The 18,542-nt window shown below is 37.9% G+C and overlaps 1 protein-coding gene across 1 annotated transcript; it reads right to left on the bottom strand.

Moving 5' to 3' along the window:
* Window positions 1-377: 377 nt before the first annotated feature.
* Window positions 378-18,542, bottom strand: RAB21 (RAB21, member RAS oncogene family; the record flags this gene model as incomplete). The annotated part of the gene is made up of 7 exons (XM_003202088.3): window positions 378-8,816; window positions 9,618-9,706; window positions 10,121-10,175; window positions 10,959-11,022; window positions 11,817-11,924; window positions 12,117-12,176; window positions 18,456-18,542. Coding segments are annotated over 7 exons (603 nt in total), but the record flags the coding sequence as incomplete, so codon positions are not given.

Raw genomic sequence — 18,542 nt, 5'->3', positions numbered from 1 at the left:
AAGTTGTACCGTACCATTTCCTCTTAAGGTCAGAAGTGCTCATGTCTGGGTCTAATTTATATAGCAACAATAAAATGTAGCCTTTGGGACAAGCTAGAATCTTCCAAACTCGTTTACTGCCTTTCTCTCAATGTTGAAACAAAAAGATAACCATCTTTCCCACCTGTTCCACTAAGAAAACATACGGTGCCTAACCTGTACAAGTAGAGTAAGCAGATAGAGTGATGTCATATGCTTGGCTTCCTTTTGCTGCCAGGTCAGACAAGAACTAAGGAATTAGGAAGACACACTGAAATTAAACGGAAGGAAATCCCTTTCCCTGCTAACATTTATTTGCATTTGGATGTGAAGGCATGGAGATGTAAAACATGAAGGCGTACACCAGATGAGGAGCTTTATTCAAGCAATTGTAGCATGTCATGTTTTGCCCGTACATTAACCACAGCTGTGAATTTGTGTGAAAACCTGATTTTTTTTTCATCTAGGCATATCGAATACGAACAGAATTCCAAAATATGATACAAGCCAAAACATACAGGACTTGGAATAACAAAACATTGCAGTTGTTATAACTGATGGCAAGCTTACAATGATTTTGTTCGCTCTGCAGGACAAAAAAATTTACCTTTTAAATATAAAACAAGCAGAACAGATACCAACATGAAATGCTCTGTATTTGCCATACAAGGAGAGATTTGTGATTGCATCAGTCTCCAGAGAGAGTAGCTGGAAACTATCCGAGAGTGATGACTAAACAGAAACTGATCTGTTGTTTGCTGGTTGGCACGAACAAGTATTGCCAAAGCTAGGAATCCAGAAGGCAAAAACAAGTAGTAGTAACCCACTTCTAGGCATGCATTACAACATAATCAAAGAGCAACATCTCCCAGAAAGAGAAGTAAACTAACGGAACAATAGTTTTAGAGTGAGGGCATTTCATCTTAACTGTTCAGAATGCGGTGCTAGGGATGGGCCTGTTATTAACACAGCACTTCCTTCCTTTTCTAATTTGCCATTGTAACTCACTCTGGAGATCACTGTTTTCAACACAAGCTGAAATTCCTGAGTCCTGAAAATGCATGAATGTCTCACAGTGCCAAGCACTGCAGCACTCACATACTAAAAGGACGATTGGGATTATTGCAATGCACCAGGCAAAGTATCATCTAATGTCATTTTTAACTTCAACATTTCTAAGGTCTATGGGCACATTTTATGGTGAAGGATTGTTTTGTGGTTATTCTATGTCACAAAGCAATGGCACGCATCCCCCATGAGAGCAGGCTGGCCATGAGGTGCACTGGCTCTTTGCTCTTTGAAGTGTTTACCACAGGACTCCCACTGCAGGGCATTACAAGCAGCAGCACATCCACTTGTCACTATTTAATATAGCCCCTTTAGTACGGCGCTGACAGTGCATGGAAAGAATAAATCAATGGGAGAACTACATTTACTCCTAGAAGCTCTTAAGATTTTACTTCTTTGATCCATAAACATCTCAAATAGAAAATACACTCTGACATAAAGATAGTAGGATGTAAGTATTCACTTTTGAAAAGTGCAAATAAAGAAGTTAAGAACCACTAAGGCAGCAACCGTGCAAACCCTCCTTTCCTTTTGCTTGCTATTTTCATTCACAATACCCGTCCAGTTCAAATCCTTTGCATCAGCTGAACAGTAACTTTCACTAGGGAAGTGAGACCAAACATCCATTAGAGAGAGGGGACATCCATATTAAATGAACACAACACTGTTGGTAAACTCCCAATCTTGAGCCTTGGTTCTATGTTCATAGACCTGGCAAGTGTGGTTCAAGAGCAGCTGCTTCTCCCTTCTCAGTTCTTGCAGGCTGCCAAAGACAGGTTTGGAGAACCAAAGCTGCATTTTCATGGGTCCCCATTCATACTATGTTCTCCAGGGTGTATCTTTGCATAATTTAGAGCAATCTTTCTGAACCTGATTTTGCACCTTCAAGTCATCTTTCAGCAGATCATGCTCAGATAGGTTCAAAAACTTGTAATATGAAGAAAAATATAACCTCAATCTTTACCAAGGCTCTTTAAAATCAGGCCACTCCTCACCCATTCCCCAGTAATTTCAAGGGGTCCTTTATTTCAGATTGTTCAAGTTATGTAATTTATCATACGTAAGAATAATTTTCAGATATGACAGTAAGAAGGTTTTAGCTTTTTGGTTTTTCATATTTCTCGGCTGTTTTCTTATAATGGTTTTCAGTACACATTTGTCTTCTATTGATCCATTCCTGCTAATATGCATTTTGACTTTTCCTACTTGGCATGAGTGTTTTATCAATGCCTAAAAAGTTCTTATTTGACTCTTGGTATTAAGTTATCACATAACTATCTCCCTTTAAATGCATTCTGACAAGTATTTGGAAACTTTGGCTGCAGCAGCGCATTGAGAAAATTAAGATTTACAACTGGTACAGTATTTCTTAATATCTTTTCAAAGAAGTCTCATAACTACAAATTCCAAATAAAGTATTTGTACAATACTTGACAATGTCAAGTTAATTGATGTTAAAACTGCTGTGTCCTTTTCAGTGTTGGCTCCTGCCTTACTACAGTTTTCCTTGGGTTCAGAATAAGTAATTCTATTTGATTAAGCCAGGTAAACTCAATGGGCTTATCAGATGAGAAAAATCCAGTTAAACAATCAGTAAAATGCCTGTACAACAAAATAGCACTGACAGCGCTCGAGTATTTTTGTTTTAAGTGCTTTCCTCTTCTTTTTCCACTAAGAAACTGCTTAATCAGGCTTTTCTGTAGTTTCCTGTCTGAAAAGAAAAAAAAAAACATTTTTCCTACACCTTGAATCCCAAGTCTGCTGACCTTTCAGAATGGAACATGGTTAACTTGAAGGGTGTACAGTTCAGTTTAACAGTTTCAACTGCTCAAAAAAGACATGAATTTAGATTTATGACAGTCCATCAGAAATTCAGCAACAGATGAAAAAGTAGTTATTACTCTCTTCGATCCTCTCTACTTGGGTTTCTTCTAAGTCAGTATCTTAGAGTCTGAATTCAGGTACCAGCGATAGCAGGGACTGTGAGTTCAGTATCTGTCCCTTACTGGTCGGGAGGCAGGATACAAACAATTGCTACAGCAGACTGGGGAAGATCATTGCAATACTGCTATTCATCATTCTTTGTTGTGATACTTTCAGCAAGATTAGAATCAAAAACAAATGTCAATAAGTGAAAAAAGTTTCTCTTAAGAAACTGTTCAAAAAAAAAAAAATTCCTAGAGTGGGAAGAATTGGGTATTACTGCTATGGAAGAGCTAGTAAAGCAAGCAAAGGGTATGTGTCTCTTTTCCTGTACAGGGGGATCTCAGGCAAGGAAGGTTTCCTGTGGTATTTTGTTTCTTAATGAGGAAAACTGTAGCCAACAAGCAGGAAGAGACATAATCCCTTCACTGACCACTCTACAGCTGCATCAGGCCATACTGCACACCTGGAGGCACACAGCAGAGGAAAGTAGAAGCTATTTTTCTTATCTACCTTTCAGCATCCTCTTATTGATTAAATAATCAAACCTCCAAGCTGTCCAACATAAGAGAGTGCGCAGCTACTCCCTGCAGTCAGACATTTCAGGGCTGTAGAACATGCCAATCAGTGGACAGCTTTGGACAACTTTAGCAAGCTAGGTAGCCTCATAAAAACTAATCAAAATACATCAGCTTGAAATAAATTCTCATTGTTGAAATAGTCTGAAAAATTGAGATTTTTAAACAGATTACAGTATTTTTTTTTCTAAGCCAAAATATTTTCCACCTGTCTTTGTAGTAATGATGACAGTTCCACTCTCTTTTTTAAAGCCGGCTCAGTAGAAGAAACATTCCAGATTCTCCAGAGTTCTCAGAACTGGCTCACTGGCTGATGTCAGCACTGAGAACATAGGAATGTAAATATACATTATATCTCATAGAAAAAGCCTAAATTCAGTAGATGGCTACAACACTGAGATGGAACAGGTTGATCCTAAACAAAGCAAAAATCCCCCCAAACAAAAGCAACACATTAAGTTAATAGGAAGCTGGTTTGGGTGTTGTCTCTGTTAAGCTTGTGCAACAACTGGTGCCAAAGATCTTAGTCTTCACTGTTAGTCCTTGATACAACAGTGATTGCCTTCATTGAATGATGCATTCTGACAAGTAAGGAAAGAAATCCCAACCTTTAATGTGAAGATTAACAAAATCATAACTGAATATCTCCTTTAAAAGGAGTATATTTTGGTCAAGATTTAAGTAGGTTAGCACTATGCCTGAAAACCCATTCAAAGTTAGTTGTATTCAGCTCTTTAACAAGGCAAAAACTGGTATTTCACAGAAGGAAAAATCAACCTAGGAAGTCAGTCACCTCAAAAGAGCTCTGGATTAAGTGATTAGTTGGAAAGGCACTTTAGCAGCCCCACCAAGAACTGGTTAACTTAGCACAGGCACCTTCAGTTTTTCATACTTCTCCTTTTCCCTCCAACCAAAAAAAAAAAACAAGAGAAAATGGAGGCTGCCTGCTCCACTTTTCTTGTTCCCCTACTTCACCATTCATCCCACTTATCTGCTTTCAGCTTCTGGAGATTTTCATTTATTTTCAAGCAGGCCTTCCACTCCTCTTACTTTCTGTAAACTGACACCAACATTTTCTGTGAACCTCTCTGAAGCTCCAGCCAGCTTCCATGACTACCTAACACTTTGCAAGACTTCTTTCTTTCATTTGGCTTTGAATCTAGTGCAGAAATGGAATTTCATAGGTTTCAAGAGCTTAAATAAGTTAAATACTTAGAACAAATAAAAGTAGCACGATAGAAAGGCTCAGGGATTCCTGCTTACTACCACATCAAAAAGTATCCCTGTCCATAACATGTAAATATTATCAGAGAACTGTGTGTTAAGTCAAGGTGATACTCAGTTACTTACCTGTCTCAAGAGACTACTCAATGCAATTCATCATTAGACCTTGAAATTCTATGCAAATCCACTGAAACCCAGTAACCACTCCCAAGTCTTCAGAGCTAGTTACATTCAGTTCCAAGTTCTAAACATCAGAAATAATAGTTTCCTTGCCTACCTGCTCACAAGTTCTGACCTATAGCTTATAGTTCATAACTCTAATTCAGTAAAATTGCATCCAAAAACAACTCTTAACTGAGATACATACCACTGCATTTAAGTCTTTGGACTTAGGTTTCTTAGATATTTCAGCAAGTAATAAAACTTCACAGGTATCTCAAGTATTCATACTAACAGCAAAACTGTGAGCAGCTACTTAAAGTTGCTTTAGTAAACTAGATTTGTACTTACATACTACAAAAAAAGTAGTCCCATATGCTATCCTTATCAAAATTTACACTGAGTAGATACGTTCAAGGTTGCAAACACTCTTTGCAACCAGACTTACATGCTGGGAGTCTGGTTGGCATTACCTATTCATTATTAGATGTACTTTGTGAACTTGCTCTCTTGAACCCTTCTCATATATGTATACATACAGACATACAAACTAGTCAATCTAGATAAGCTTCAAAGGCAAGATTTTTAAAAACTCAAGACACAAGAATTAGTACTAGGTTACTCAAGTAAGATTCTGCTCAAGTACTGAACTATCAAGCAATTTGTGCTTCTGACATATATAAACCAAGTAAAGACCAGATATTGTCTGTAAATAGTAAAAGTGATTTTTCCATTACAATTGTACTTTGCCTGGCAAGAATGAATAGCTCAAGTCTTATGTAAATCAATCTCAATCAATCATTTGTTTACTCATCTAGGAAGCTAGCTTCCATAAATTCATACTCAACTTGAACATTTACTCTCAAATTCTACCATCCCAGCCTTTTAGATGCACACTCCAATCAAGTGTTTTCAAACTTTAATAAACAACAAGCATTCCAGATATCACCTCAGGTCAATAGGTAATATTAAGGAAACAGGTTTTCAGGTGACTGTTTTACTATTCATTCAATTAAACTGTTATTTCTAAGAAAAGTGACTGACTGGAGACAATCCTTTCCTTTCTTTCCTTTCAAGGAAGTATTAATCTTAGTACAGAAGTGTCTATAGACAACTGCCAAAATAATCTGTATTACTGGCTTTGTAACATTTTATAACATTTGCCTGAGACATTAGGTTGTTAAATGTGCTGTAATATATAATGTCAGAAGTAGGATTTTTAAGAACTATACTCAGGTTCCTACTCATATTATCAAACATGATATCTTGCTTAACAGACTTGTTCTCCAACTCAAGTCCAGCCAAGCTGCAGCTTAAACAACAAAGCTCCCAGTCAGGCTTTGTCATGGTGTAGTTTCATTGGCCCTACGAGCACTAACTTCTGAGAATTTCTTTAAAAGTAATATTTTTTTAATAGCAGCCAAATATTTTAAGTACCAAAAAAAAAAAACCAAGCTTTCTTACCCTCTCTCAAGTTTTCAGTAGTTAATAATTTTAGTTTTGCAAGTGAATTAAGAGTTGGCATCAATGTGACTTTGTTAGTTTTGTATTTAACAGAAGTCACACAAAATCCCTACTACAGAATACTTTTTTTTGCATGTCTGCAGACTGCTTCACTGTGGTCGAATTCATGCAGTGTTTACCCAAGTCCATGTTGCTGCAGCTATCTACAAAGCAGAAAACACTCTGCTATGATGGGAAGACATGCCCTGGAACAGATAAAGAAGCAGATAGCTCAGGAGAACTTACCAAGCCTAATAGTGATGTCTAACTTGAACACAGGGGCTCAACTTTACTCCTCCTAATATTGTATAACCTATACAACTGACTTGTCTCATGAATGTATTTGAAGGTAATTTTTAAAAAACTGACCTGTTTTTAATTTTGGCAAGCCTCATTTAAGTTTGGATGTAATATTGGAGTGTTTACTTAAGTGTTGCTATATTGACACAGTCATAAATTTTAGAATCAGAGCAAGGCTCTGTGCAGTCATGTAGTACTGTCTTCACTTAGCAAGGAAAACACTCTATTTATTTTTTTTTTTTTAACATAGTTGTATGCATGATGGGAAGAACACACCAATGTTAACTTTAGAGAGAGTTTATAAACCAGTTTAAGCAGAAAGAAAGGAAATAAAAGCATCAGGACCAGTCTGTAGCAAAGCCATCTATTATTTCAGAGAAAATAGATACCAGATGAAGGCATTTCTTACATGTCAGACTGATTAGTTAGTACTACTCCCGTTGTGCACTGTAACATACTCACATCACTCAGTGCATTTATAGGCAATACTAATACTACCCTTCAGAAAAAGGAAGGCCAAGAAATACTCTATTTTGTCATAGACATCACCTTTACTGTTTTTCCAAGCAAGACAACTTAAGTAAAAAATCCAGAGCACAAAACACTTTGAAGTTTTAACTACCACCATTTGTGATCCTTCTGTGATAGTAATTTATACACTATTTCTGAAATCCCTCCTCCCAGAACCTTAAGTGGGCTTCAAAAAGCATTACAAGTAAAAGAGCAAGTCAAGAGTAAGTTCAGTTTTGTCTAGTATTCCCAAGTTTACAATTGTGTCTGGCAAGTTTCTTACCTTCCACATAATGATTCCAAGTCAGAAGCAGTTCTAATTAATGCCAATTCATTTTTCCCCACACAAGCCTTGCAACACAAGAAAAATTTACGCTTCATTTTTTTTCTTTTTAATATAATGCTGTCTTGGTGCATAAATGTATTAATGCAGATTAAGAGTTTTCCCATGCATCTGGTTTAGGTGGCTACCAGATAGACAAGGGCTAAATTTGCTCCAGTTTTCTAGGGATATTCTGAGAGGCAAGATAAATGCACACTCCAGCTGTTTCAGCTGGAAGTCAAATGCCTCAATGTTTAACAGCAGGCTAAGGAATCATTCCCTTCCTACTAAGAGGGTATTCTAAATACTGCTGCTTGCCAGAAAAAAGACTTTAAAAAAAAAAAAATACTGTAGCTATGAGTTCACAAAAAAAAAAGAGCTGTTTTCAATTTTCAGGAAGGGGAAATAGAATGAACAGTTCAACAGTACACATGAAAAGTTTGCATCTTTTCACTGACTTATTCACTTCACAATCACTGACAAGACTGATGTACATATTTCTGCACCTGCACTTGTAAAAGCAGATAAAATATTTAATAGGTAATTTACAATGTATTTTACCAGCTTGGCATACAGGATGAACAGAATATATCAAAGTAGTTGACAGTTACAGGCTTGTGGAGGCCCTGCAAAAATATTACTTCATATATCTGCTAATTTAAAAAAAAAAAATCAATGTGCATTTTAGAAGTGATACAATTCAATCTAGCACAAAATACAAAGAGCTGCAAAAATGTATACCATTCCAACAACAACGTATATAAGTTATTAAATAATGATCTGATTTAAAAGAATATAAATGAAGCCTTTAAGTAGGTCTTTTCTACATGCATATTATTCCTCATTAAAGAAAAATATGTAAAAAGGCCATTGGTAATTGCTTTGTTAACCACTGTAGAAAATGCCAATTCTCTGGTCACAGACGCCACTAGTTTAGCACTTAAGGTCTCTGCAGTGTTATATGTGATTATTTTTAAATACTGTTAACTCTATTACTCCATTGGTAAAGAACGCGTGACTTGGAATATGGCAGTCTTCATATTGAGAGGGCAGTGATGCACAGTTTTGTCACTATCCAGAAGAACAGCACCCTCCGCTGCTCTGTACTTGTGGTTCATCATCAATGATCTGTACACCTCGCCTCGCTGTTCCTGACTGACTGGATCCGTTGCCTCTTGCTCTTTCATCCACTTGAGCAGTTTCTATCATTCCTGCAAATATAGTTCATTAGATGAAATGTATTAGCGTTCCATTCTATTATGACGTAAGACCTTAAGATCTTAATCTGAGTTACGTGCACAAAGTTCAGCAAGACCGATTCGCTCAATTATGCACAAAGTAAACACTCTGGAATCTCAAGGTGTAGTTGAAAGAAAATCTTAGGTCTTTTTCCTAGAGCATAAAACATTCAGAAGTTCCTGTTGACTTAAATGCTGATGTTCTGGAGTTATTGACCTTCAAAAGCTAGATTTACCCACTCATATTAGAAACGTTTGGTCAACTAAAGCCACACACTCCACAAAACACAATACACAACCATGAAGGTGAAGTCCTGCTAAAAGAATATTACAAATAGGATAGCTTCCCTGTGTGGTGTTTTATCCTGGATTCAGTATTCTTTATCATCTGTTTCATCTGTACAGTTTCAAGTTTATGAACTGTAATTGACATCATCTGATAATATATTTGAAATATGTTGAAATAAAGTATGAAGTAGACAGCAGTGAGAGCAATCACACTAAGCTTGATCTGAAGTTACTTAAAGTATATTGAGTGAAACAGAATGCTCAGGACTCCGACAGAGCAAGAAAGATGTTCTTGAAGTACAGCATGAATTTCCATCCACACATCAAGTTCACATAGCTCATCCAATACAGAAGTGGACTGAAGTACACTCAGAGGAACAGTTCTTCTCAATTATTTAAATTAAGGATTTTTTTTTTTATAGGCTTTGAAACATTATTGAAACCTCTGTGTCTAAGCTCTTCACGAACAAACTAAATAGTACCTACTTTTACAAAGGTCAAGAAACAGTTCTTCAATTCCTTTATTCTGCTTAGCTGATGTATGATAATGTTTTGCTCCGACAGATTCAGCATACCTGTAAGAATGAAGATGCAGAAGAGTAAATTGCACTGAAGAACTCAGTCTTTCTAAGCAACTTTACATGAAGTGGAAAGAGGAGAGCTTTCTATTCTTAACTCTTAATTAATACACATGCTGATTTAACAAAGGGAACTGCGGTTAAAATTGAGCAATTCAAAAAAATATTAGCTTAAGTTCATTTCTAAACATGACATGAGCTGGAAATGTTGACTTCTGTCAGAAATGATATAAAACTCAAGTTACACTTTGTTCATTAAGGACACTCCAAAATTAAGATAGTAACAGAACACTCTGTAGAAGCCAGCCAGCCACAGCTAGTTATGCTTGCCAGTTGTTAGAAGCATCACAAATTTATTACTCCAACATAATTCTGCAATGACTGCTTCTATTAATAATGAGTGTGACTTACGTTTCTGCTTCCTGCACTGAAACATGTCTCTCTTTTTCCAAGTCTATTTTGTTACCTGTTGAGAACAATATTTCATGTCTTTGTACTCCAAAGTTAACAAAAGTCACAATCACTGTACTTCATCTTTTTTCCTCCTATAAGCTGCTTCAATAAAAACAGATTCTTACTCAAGTCTATTCAGACCACAACAGACCACATGCAGAAGACCCCTTTCAGTCAAACATTTAGAAACCACGAGCTTCTGTAGCCTAATCAAGATAGCTGAATACCTTGATTAGTTAAAAAAGAAAAGCTTTTACTAGGCAAAAATCTGTGTTGCAGAACGTAGTTTTCATAGAATATCCACATACCTATCCTCCTGAAAGATCTAATGATTCAATTTTAGTATTTACATGCATTTGTGAAAATTCATTGAAATACCCAAGTTTTAGTCTTATCCCCCACACTCTCCACACCCAAACACTTAATTTTGAAAACAGACAAGTATTGAGTCTATGCCATTGCACGCAGTACATAAAGAAAAAACAAGGAGTCAAGGTACTTGCAAGAAGGATCTAATACATTTGATATATCTTTCTTCATTCAACTATTAATTTTGCAACTTGTCTTAACCATGCACTTCAGCCATAGTGCATCATTAAGCTTTTCCCAAATTAACTCTCATTTTCTCCTATTGCAATCCCTTGAAACTTCTAGCTCCAAATGCCTCTTTAATTGCCAAATTCACTTAAGATTTATCCCTTCATATGCACAAGCTGTTACAGTAGTGTTTGGAAGATAATATCAAAAGAAACATTTCCAATTCAGTCACTAGAATCACATGCTAAAGAGTACTTACCTACTATACATAGACAGATTTCGTTGCCCAGCATTTTTCTTAATTCCTTAACCCAGTTTTTTACCTGCATAAAGAACAGAGGTAAATTTGATTTCTCACAACACCCTGCCAGTTTAGGCATTGTGGAAATTGCCCACATCCTTCTTTAACTGTGTAAGTCTAAAACAAATGTGTTCAGAGCAACAGAGACTGACAAAATATTTCCTACTCCTCTAGAGGGAAGTCCTACTGTTTTTTGCCACAAGCTCATCAGAACCAGACTCCTCAGAAAAGCATATCAATTTTCAGCTGGGGCATCCTATGGAGCAACAGCATGACAAAGGATTGGACAAGAACTCACCTGTTTCAACCTGATCAACTAATACTTTAAAGTAGTTAATGATCAAATTTCAAGTTAAATGAAGACTGGGAAGTTCAAATATCTATTATCATCAAGAATGCAATGTTCCTGCTGCTATGTATTGCGATTTCAGGTGTTCATAATCTGAAGTTTAACATCACTTAATATATTTGAGCATTTTGATTTATACAGTAGAGAACAGTATATTATCACAAGAGTACTTTTATTTCATATTCATAGTCTGCCACACATTAATTCTCTGGTGTTCTTTGAATAACTCCACTAGATCTTTATTAAGAGTAGGCCTCAAAAAAAAGTGTACACTTAAATTACATGACCTGATTCTACAGATGTAGCATTATCTGCAAATGACATGATCAAGTATTAATCCTATTATTCAGGCAAATTAAGCATAGATGCTATCCCTGAAAAAGAAGATTCCCCACGAGCACACTCATATCATAGATTCCCTTCCAATCAGAACAGACTTTTCATAGAGGTAAAAATCTGTTTGGTACCTTCTGGAAAGAGTCCTCATCTGTTATATCATATACTAGAATAGCACCATTAGAGTCTCTGTAGTAGATCGGCCCCAGTGCATGAAATCTTTCTTGTCCAGCTGTATCCTGCATAAAAAAAAAAACTTGTTAGTATGTAAGATTATATCAATATTTTGAAAGATTCCAATGACTTCTAACTCCTACTTTATTATGAAGTGCCTAACATTTGAGTTCAATCAAACAGAATATTTTCCTGAAAAATAACTTATCTAGGGAGGGAGTGCATAGTGGGGAGGACAGTTAGGAAAGCAAACATACCCATATTGCAAGGTTTACTCTTTTCCCACCAATATTCAGCTTCTTCGTAAGAAAGGATGCCTGGAAAGCAAAACAGAGTTAAGTTTTCACACAAACATGTCTGTCTGACTTCAGATTTATTTACTAATAAAAATATCTTAATCAACAGAAAACGGATTTCTGAAGCTAAATACTCCCTGAGCCAGAAGGCTGGGTCAATACTAAGCTGGTTAGTCATTTCACTACAATTTGCCAGAAGTCTGTTCTAAATAAATTTGCCTTAAGCAAATTGTTTCCTACATCTTTTGCTGTTGCTTTGAATGATTTAGGAGAGATAAGAAGGTTGAATTCTGAATAAGGATAAGCCTACGATGAATTTGAAACACTTCACAAGAGTAAGCAAAGCTACTGGGATTTTAAGGTTGCAGGTATTAGCACAATAGTTCAATACCAGTGAAATAGTAAAAATAATTCAAGTTTAGAGCTAGAATTCTCAAAACATGAGTATTTTGCAAGAAGTTCCTTCATCTGCATTTTTTTTCCCTGCTGAAATGACCTCACAGCTCTCTTCATTTTATTTCTTCCCTCAACATTCATTCAGATACCATTCCTGAAAGCCTCGTGTTAATGTTTCTCAAGTAACAGAACCACAGGAAGGAGGAGAAGCAGTACACACACAAAAAGAAAGCAAGTGTAGGGTGAAAAGTTTCAGAAGAAGCATACATGTTGCTCTACATATTCTACTACATGTCTTCTGAAAACATTTGACATGACCAGAGCACATTACAAGCTTAGCCTCATTTCTGTAACTCAGGAAGATGTCTGCTCTCAGAGCCTGCATGATGCAATTTTCAAATGCTACCCTTCTGCTACCCATTAGATAATTCACCAGCCAAAAAGAAGTATTAAAAATTGATATTAAATCAATAGATAGAACAGGCTTTGAAGTAGTCAATGCATTAAGAACCTGCACCTCCATCCTGAAGATCAACAGTAACAGGTTAACAACAGACAATCCAGTTGCCAAGATTAACTTCAGTCAGTTTCCCAAGTTTACCTGGTTCCCATTCAGTTTCACCTCCGCATACATTTGGATATCAAGTACTCAGTGAACAAACATTTATCTTAGATCATTTTAGGCTGGCCTGTAGCTTCTCAGCACAATCCCTCTATATAAGAGCTCTAATCAGGCACTGAGCTGACTAAAAATCACATGTATGTAGAAAAGGAAAACGTCATTGGCCAGGTCAGCTGCTTGAACCAGTCTGCTGCTTAATTTACACCAGCATAAACTGCTGTTAAAATCTTCCTCGAGTCCTTCCTGTGTTAAACTAATCTAGCATCAATTCTGGCATTCATATTACTGAAGATGAGTCAGTAGTTTCCCTCTGAGTTTTAAAAGAAGTCATACCCTCCCTGCAAAGTTTTCCACAAAGTCTGGCAACAAATGGAGCAGATCCAGAAAGACAGAGCACAGGAAAGAAGAACACCCGAGACCTTCCAAGTGCAGGCAGAAAGGAACTAATCTTGACCACTGTGTTGAACACATCTCGAGTTTAAAACCCCTTTAGTCTACAGTAAGGTGGTGGAAGTCAACTTCAGGAAGAGTTCCAGAGAGCAAGTTTGAAGTATTTAAAACACTGGTCAACTTGTAACAAGGAGCTTGACAGCAAAGCTGTAAGTCTTAAACATCAGGACAAGGCCAATGGATTTTCAAATAAATCATAAGTTGTGCAGAAGTTCTTTTGCAGCTTTCACTCATCTGTTCCCATAAAAATCAGCGTCTACTCTCATAATTTGTTCCACAGCATCAGTTTAAAAGTTGTAAGCTCAGACATTTTAATATACCAACACCTGGGTCATATTAAGAAACGTTATGAGCTAGCCATACTAAGCCTATCTGCCAACATTTTTTTGATCTACTGCACTAAAACATTTGATATTCTACTGTACATCTCAGAGGAAAAGCTGTTCAAAGCACTGTTTGCTTTGGTCACTATAATAAAGCTCAACTCTGCCCAGTTGATGCAAGATTAGCAAAAAAAAAAACCTCTAGAGCCACATTTCTGGACCTCTGGAAAGAAAAATTCTTCACTGAAAAAGGATTTGCATTAAAAACCACAAAAAACAATATTCATGAGGTTAAGTCATCATGGCTTTGGACATTGGCCCAATAAGGATAGCTGTGCTATTTAGTCGTCTGACATATCAAATATTAAAATAGGTTTTCGGATCACAGATAAGGCATTGTGGTTTCTTTTTCCTGTTTTGTTTTATAGTAACACATCCCACAGGTCACCATAGCTTTTGATAGAACATTATCTTTTAGCACTGAAAGTCGGGTATTTCCTTTTCTATAGATCCAAATATTAGAAGGCCAACACTCTCAGGCAAGTCTTTTAGTGTTTCCTGCAAGAAGTGACATGAGTCAGCAGCAAGGGCATTTAGGATTGACTACTGTATTTGCACTCCACATCAAAACTTGATATATTTGTACTGTTTTAGGTTATAGTCCAATAAAATCCTAGATTCCTAACCAAAGTGATGATAGTCTATATCAGATATCCTGATTACAATGAAGTTTATATATAAACTTGCTTGTTAACAAGACTGGTAGTTTGTATTTCTGGTAGTGATAGCTAATAACTAAGCCAAAAGCTTTAAGAGCATGCTGTGAAAAACAGTCAATACTATATTACACTTTAAATGCTTCATTTCTCTAATGTATTTATATACTTGAAGAATATTGTTCGCAGGTCCTGTTCTTAAATTAAAAGCTACAGCTAAGTCTGGCATAATTATCATCAGTTAAGTGTATTTTAAAAGTTACAGAGCCATACACTCCAAAGACAAAACAGCTAATATTTGACATTCTAAAGTTATACCCACATCCATTTCCATTTGTCTCACAGAAGAGCAAGGTTACTACTCTCCATCCATTCTGACATTAGAGATCAAAAAGCTGAAGATCAAAGGAGCAGCAGGACTTAATTTTTAGAAATTTGGGGACTCCAATGAGTAAAGAGAATCTTCACTACCGGTCATGAGTTCCCCTATCCAACCCAGCTCTGAGGTGAGGGAAAGCATCAGCTACCAAGAGTGTGAAAGCCTTTGGAAGCAATGCCATGCAGACAGCATTACATGACTGCACACTGAAGAGGATCAACATGTGTTCTCATCTCCTGAGGATTTACCCAATTGAGTAATAGGGAGTTAAGTGTCAGTCATGACTTAACTTATAATCAGTGACTCCTTTCCACATTCTTTTCATTATTATGGCAATTCATCTTAGCTCTGACTTCCAAAAAACAAGTGTATGGGACTACAGTTTATTCCAAGATAAGTAATCTCAAGCAGCTCTTTGAAGTAAACTAACCTTTGTATTTTGACTCAAGTGCCTTATGACTAGTGTGAAGAATACTCATATGCTTAGAAAGAAAGGATAATGCAATTATGAGCTCCAAAATACCAGTCTCTTTATGTGTCCCTAGAAAAACTTTGTTCTTTTAATTCTCTTTTAAGAGCTCAGTACCACATGTTCATGAGGCCCGGCTGAGAGCTGACAAAAGGGCCTGACAAGAACACAAGGAAGACTCAGCTGAAAAAGATACACTTGAAAGTCACTAGAATATAGCAGGTTTACATCATCTGCCCCTTGGCTGCTTTATACTAGGCATACAAACACTACCTGCAGCACTGGACTTCCTTGTACTGCATTTTCTAAGCTGTCTTACACATCCAAGACAATTTTTCCTGGTTACATGAGTCCAAAGCACTGAGGATCAGTACATATCACTAGCACCATCATGTCAGTGGCTTAATACACACAGGCTGTATTTATCCTGAGTAATTTACAGACAGTACCCATCCACATTTTAAAAAAAGAAAACAGGTTTTATTACCAGAATATTACCAGCATATTTCACTTGGTTTCATCTTACAGCTTAGAATCCTTTTAAGAAGAAAATACTGACCTCCATATTTTGATCAATGGGAACCAATTCTAATCATCCCACCGGGTCTAACAGAAGGTTATGGATTGTCATCATTGTCAAGAAAGAAAAGCCACAACAAAAACAAGGCTACCTTTCCTACATTTTCCTTCAGCAGATCAATAGCTGCCTTAATTTCAATTTGCATATCACTGATATCTGATGTAAATGACTCCAAGTTAACAGAACTCCAGCAACATACCCTGCAGCCTCCTAATCTTGATGTAAGCAAGTCCCAGTTTACCATTTCCTTCTAACCAGCAGTTGGAAAAAGAACAGGAGGGGAGAGAGAGACAGCTCCCTTTCAATAAAGCTTTGTTACCTACAAATAGGTGACTTTCCCCTCTGCTAGTACACAGCCAGCCTTCACAGCAGGATACTGGAAAGTACAGACTTGCAAGGTGCTAGAAGATTCACACTGACCAGCTGAAGGTCTTCCTGTGTCTCTCAAATCACTGGGATCCCACTGCAGGAAGCCCCAGCCAACACCTATATTCAGAAAGCTGTAGTCTCACCATGTTTTTGCTGCAAAAAGGTTGGCATGAAGTACAACAGCACCTCTACCTCAGCACCCCCTGCTAAATCAGATTACCATGGATTGCGAGGCTCTCATCCCACTGACCAGTGATTTTTTTTTTCCATACGGCTCATCACTGTGGCTCCTTTGCCAAATTCAGAATCCAATATTTATCTAATTTTGGCTTAGTTGGAACAGAAACCTATTTGCTGCAATACTTTGAACTGATGCCACAAAGCAAAGTCACTTAATTTGATAAAGTTAAAATATACAGGGAGCAACTAGAAACCTAACCACAGCAGAGGAACAGAACTTCAATATCACATGTGAGCATGTGCTCCTCTTCCTTTACAAGCGACTTGCATTCTCCTCAAGCAAAAGCTCTTGGGCTGTAGCATCTAGAGAGACATTTTACTGTCAATGTTTTGGGGCCATTTAAGTTTCCATTTTATGATGCCTGTGACCCACTCACTTTTGGTTTCTAATTTTAGGCTTTCCGCTGCAGATTTTGAGACAACAAAGCCAGAGCTATGTCACGTGACAAGCTATTCTTTTTACACAGGATATCAGAATTCGGCTATACAAAATCACTGCAACACACTTCTAAACACGTTTGCTCAACACTACACTTCTGGTGGTACAGCAACAGAAGTTACAACTGCAGCTCTGACATCTACCAATAACTGATTGCTTCTGTAGTGTTCCTCCGTGGCAATCAGACCTACCATTAGCTTGCCATGCATCACACTCAGTAAACCTACTAATAGGTACATCTAACAGCCCATGTATGAGCACAGACAGGCAAATGAACTTCAAAATATTTTCAGTTATTTAAAATAAATATGGAGCAACACTACCCGTCAATGAAATATTAAGCATACTGTTTCTAATGTGCCTCTAACACATCTTTTCTTTATGAAGTTTCAGGATTACACACTCCAAGATATCCAGCCTGCTGGAATCTCCCCCAAGATGTGCATGAACAGCAGCTACCCTGAGGCAGCACCATTTATCCTGTATTTCACAGAACTTCAAAAGCAGTTCAGAACCCACTCGGTGGCAGGGTTTGTTTCGTTATTTACAAGAAAACGTAGCGAGCACAGCATACACTGCAGTGCTAAAACCACATACATGCCCACGATGGGTAGAAAAGATGCCGCGCAGCTGCAAATGAAGAGGCTAAGCATGCAGAGAGGGCTCAAGAGACACACGCTGATTGTACAGTCCACAACATGAAACTCAAAACACATTTTCCAAGGCCACGTAGAACACACGTGCGTTTTGCTGTGTGGGATGCAGACCATTCAGCACTGGGAGGCAGCGACAAACATTGCTTTCCAGTGGACCCCCATCACGCTTTCACCAGTGTGATTCTGCTGCTCAGATGTTTGTAAATTCGGCGGTAATTCAGGCTAAAATTCAGGGAGATTACATGAGGGCCTCGTGGATCTTGTCAGTTATTAAATCATAAGCCTTAATCTCACAGACCCGCTTGTCTGCTAGCACTGAGGTAACTCAGGCACCGTGTCCGCCAAGCAGAGGAAGGCTGTCATTAACAGAAAGGCGGCACACACGTAGCGCTCAGTCATCAGCCCACCACCGGCGATCACAACAACAGCCACGCTACTTTAAAGCCGCGCTTCCGCATCCCAAGACTCGAAGGAACATATCCACGAACACGCTTAGACAAGAGCCACCGGTCGGAAAGCGAGACCCCGAAGCACCACCCTCCGCTAAGGCCGAAGAGAAGAAGCTCAACAGCAGCCCCCAGCACCGCTCCTCAGGGGAGGGACAGCCGCCCCCTCCTCCCCTCCCCCCCCAGCCCCACGCTGCCTCCCGCCCGGCCCGCACCTGCAGCGTGGTGATGTGCTTGTCGTTGAACTTGTTCTCGCAGTAGCGCAGCACCAGGGAGGTTTTCCCCACGCAGCCCTCCCCGAG

Source organism: Meleagris gallopavo, chromosome 1 (genome assembly GCF_000146605.3).
Source record: "Meleagris gallopavo isolate NT-WF06-2002-E0010 breed Aviagen turkey brand Nicholas breeding stock chromosome 1, Turkey_5.1, whole genome shotgun sequence".
Lineage (NCBI taxonomy): Eukaryota > Metazoa > Chordata > Aves > Galliformes > Phasianidae > Meleagris > Meleagris gallopavo.
The sequence above is the reverse complement of the archived record's forward strand: the minus strand, read 5'-3'. Positions and strand labels throughout refer to the sequence as shown.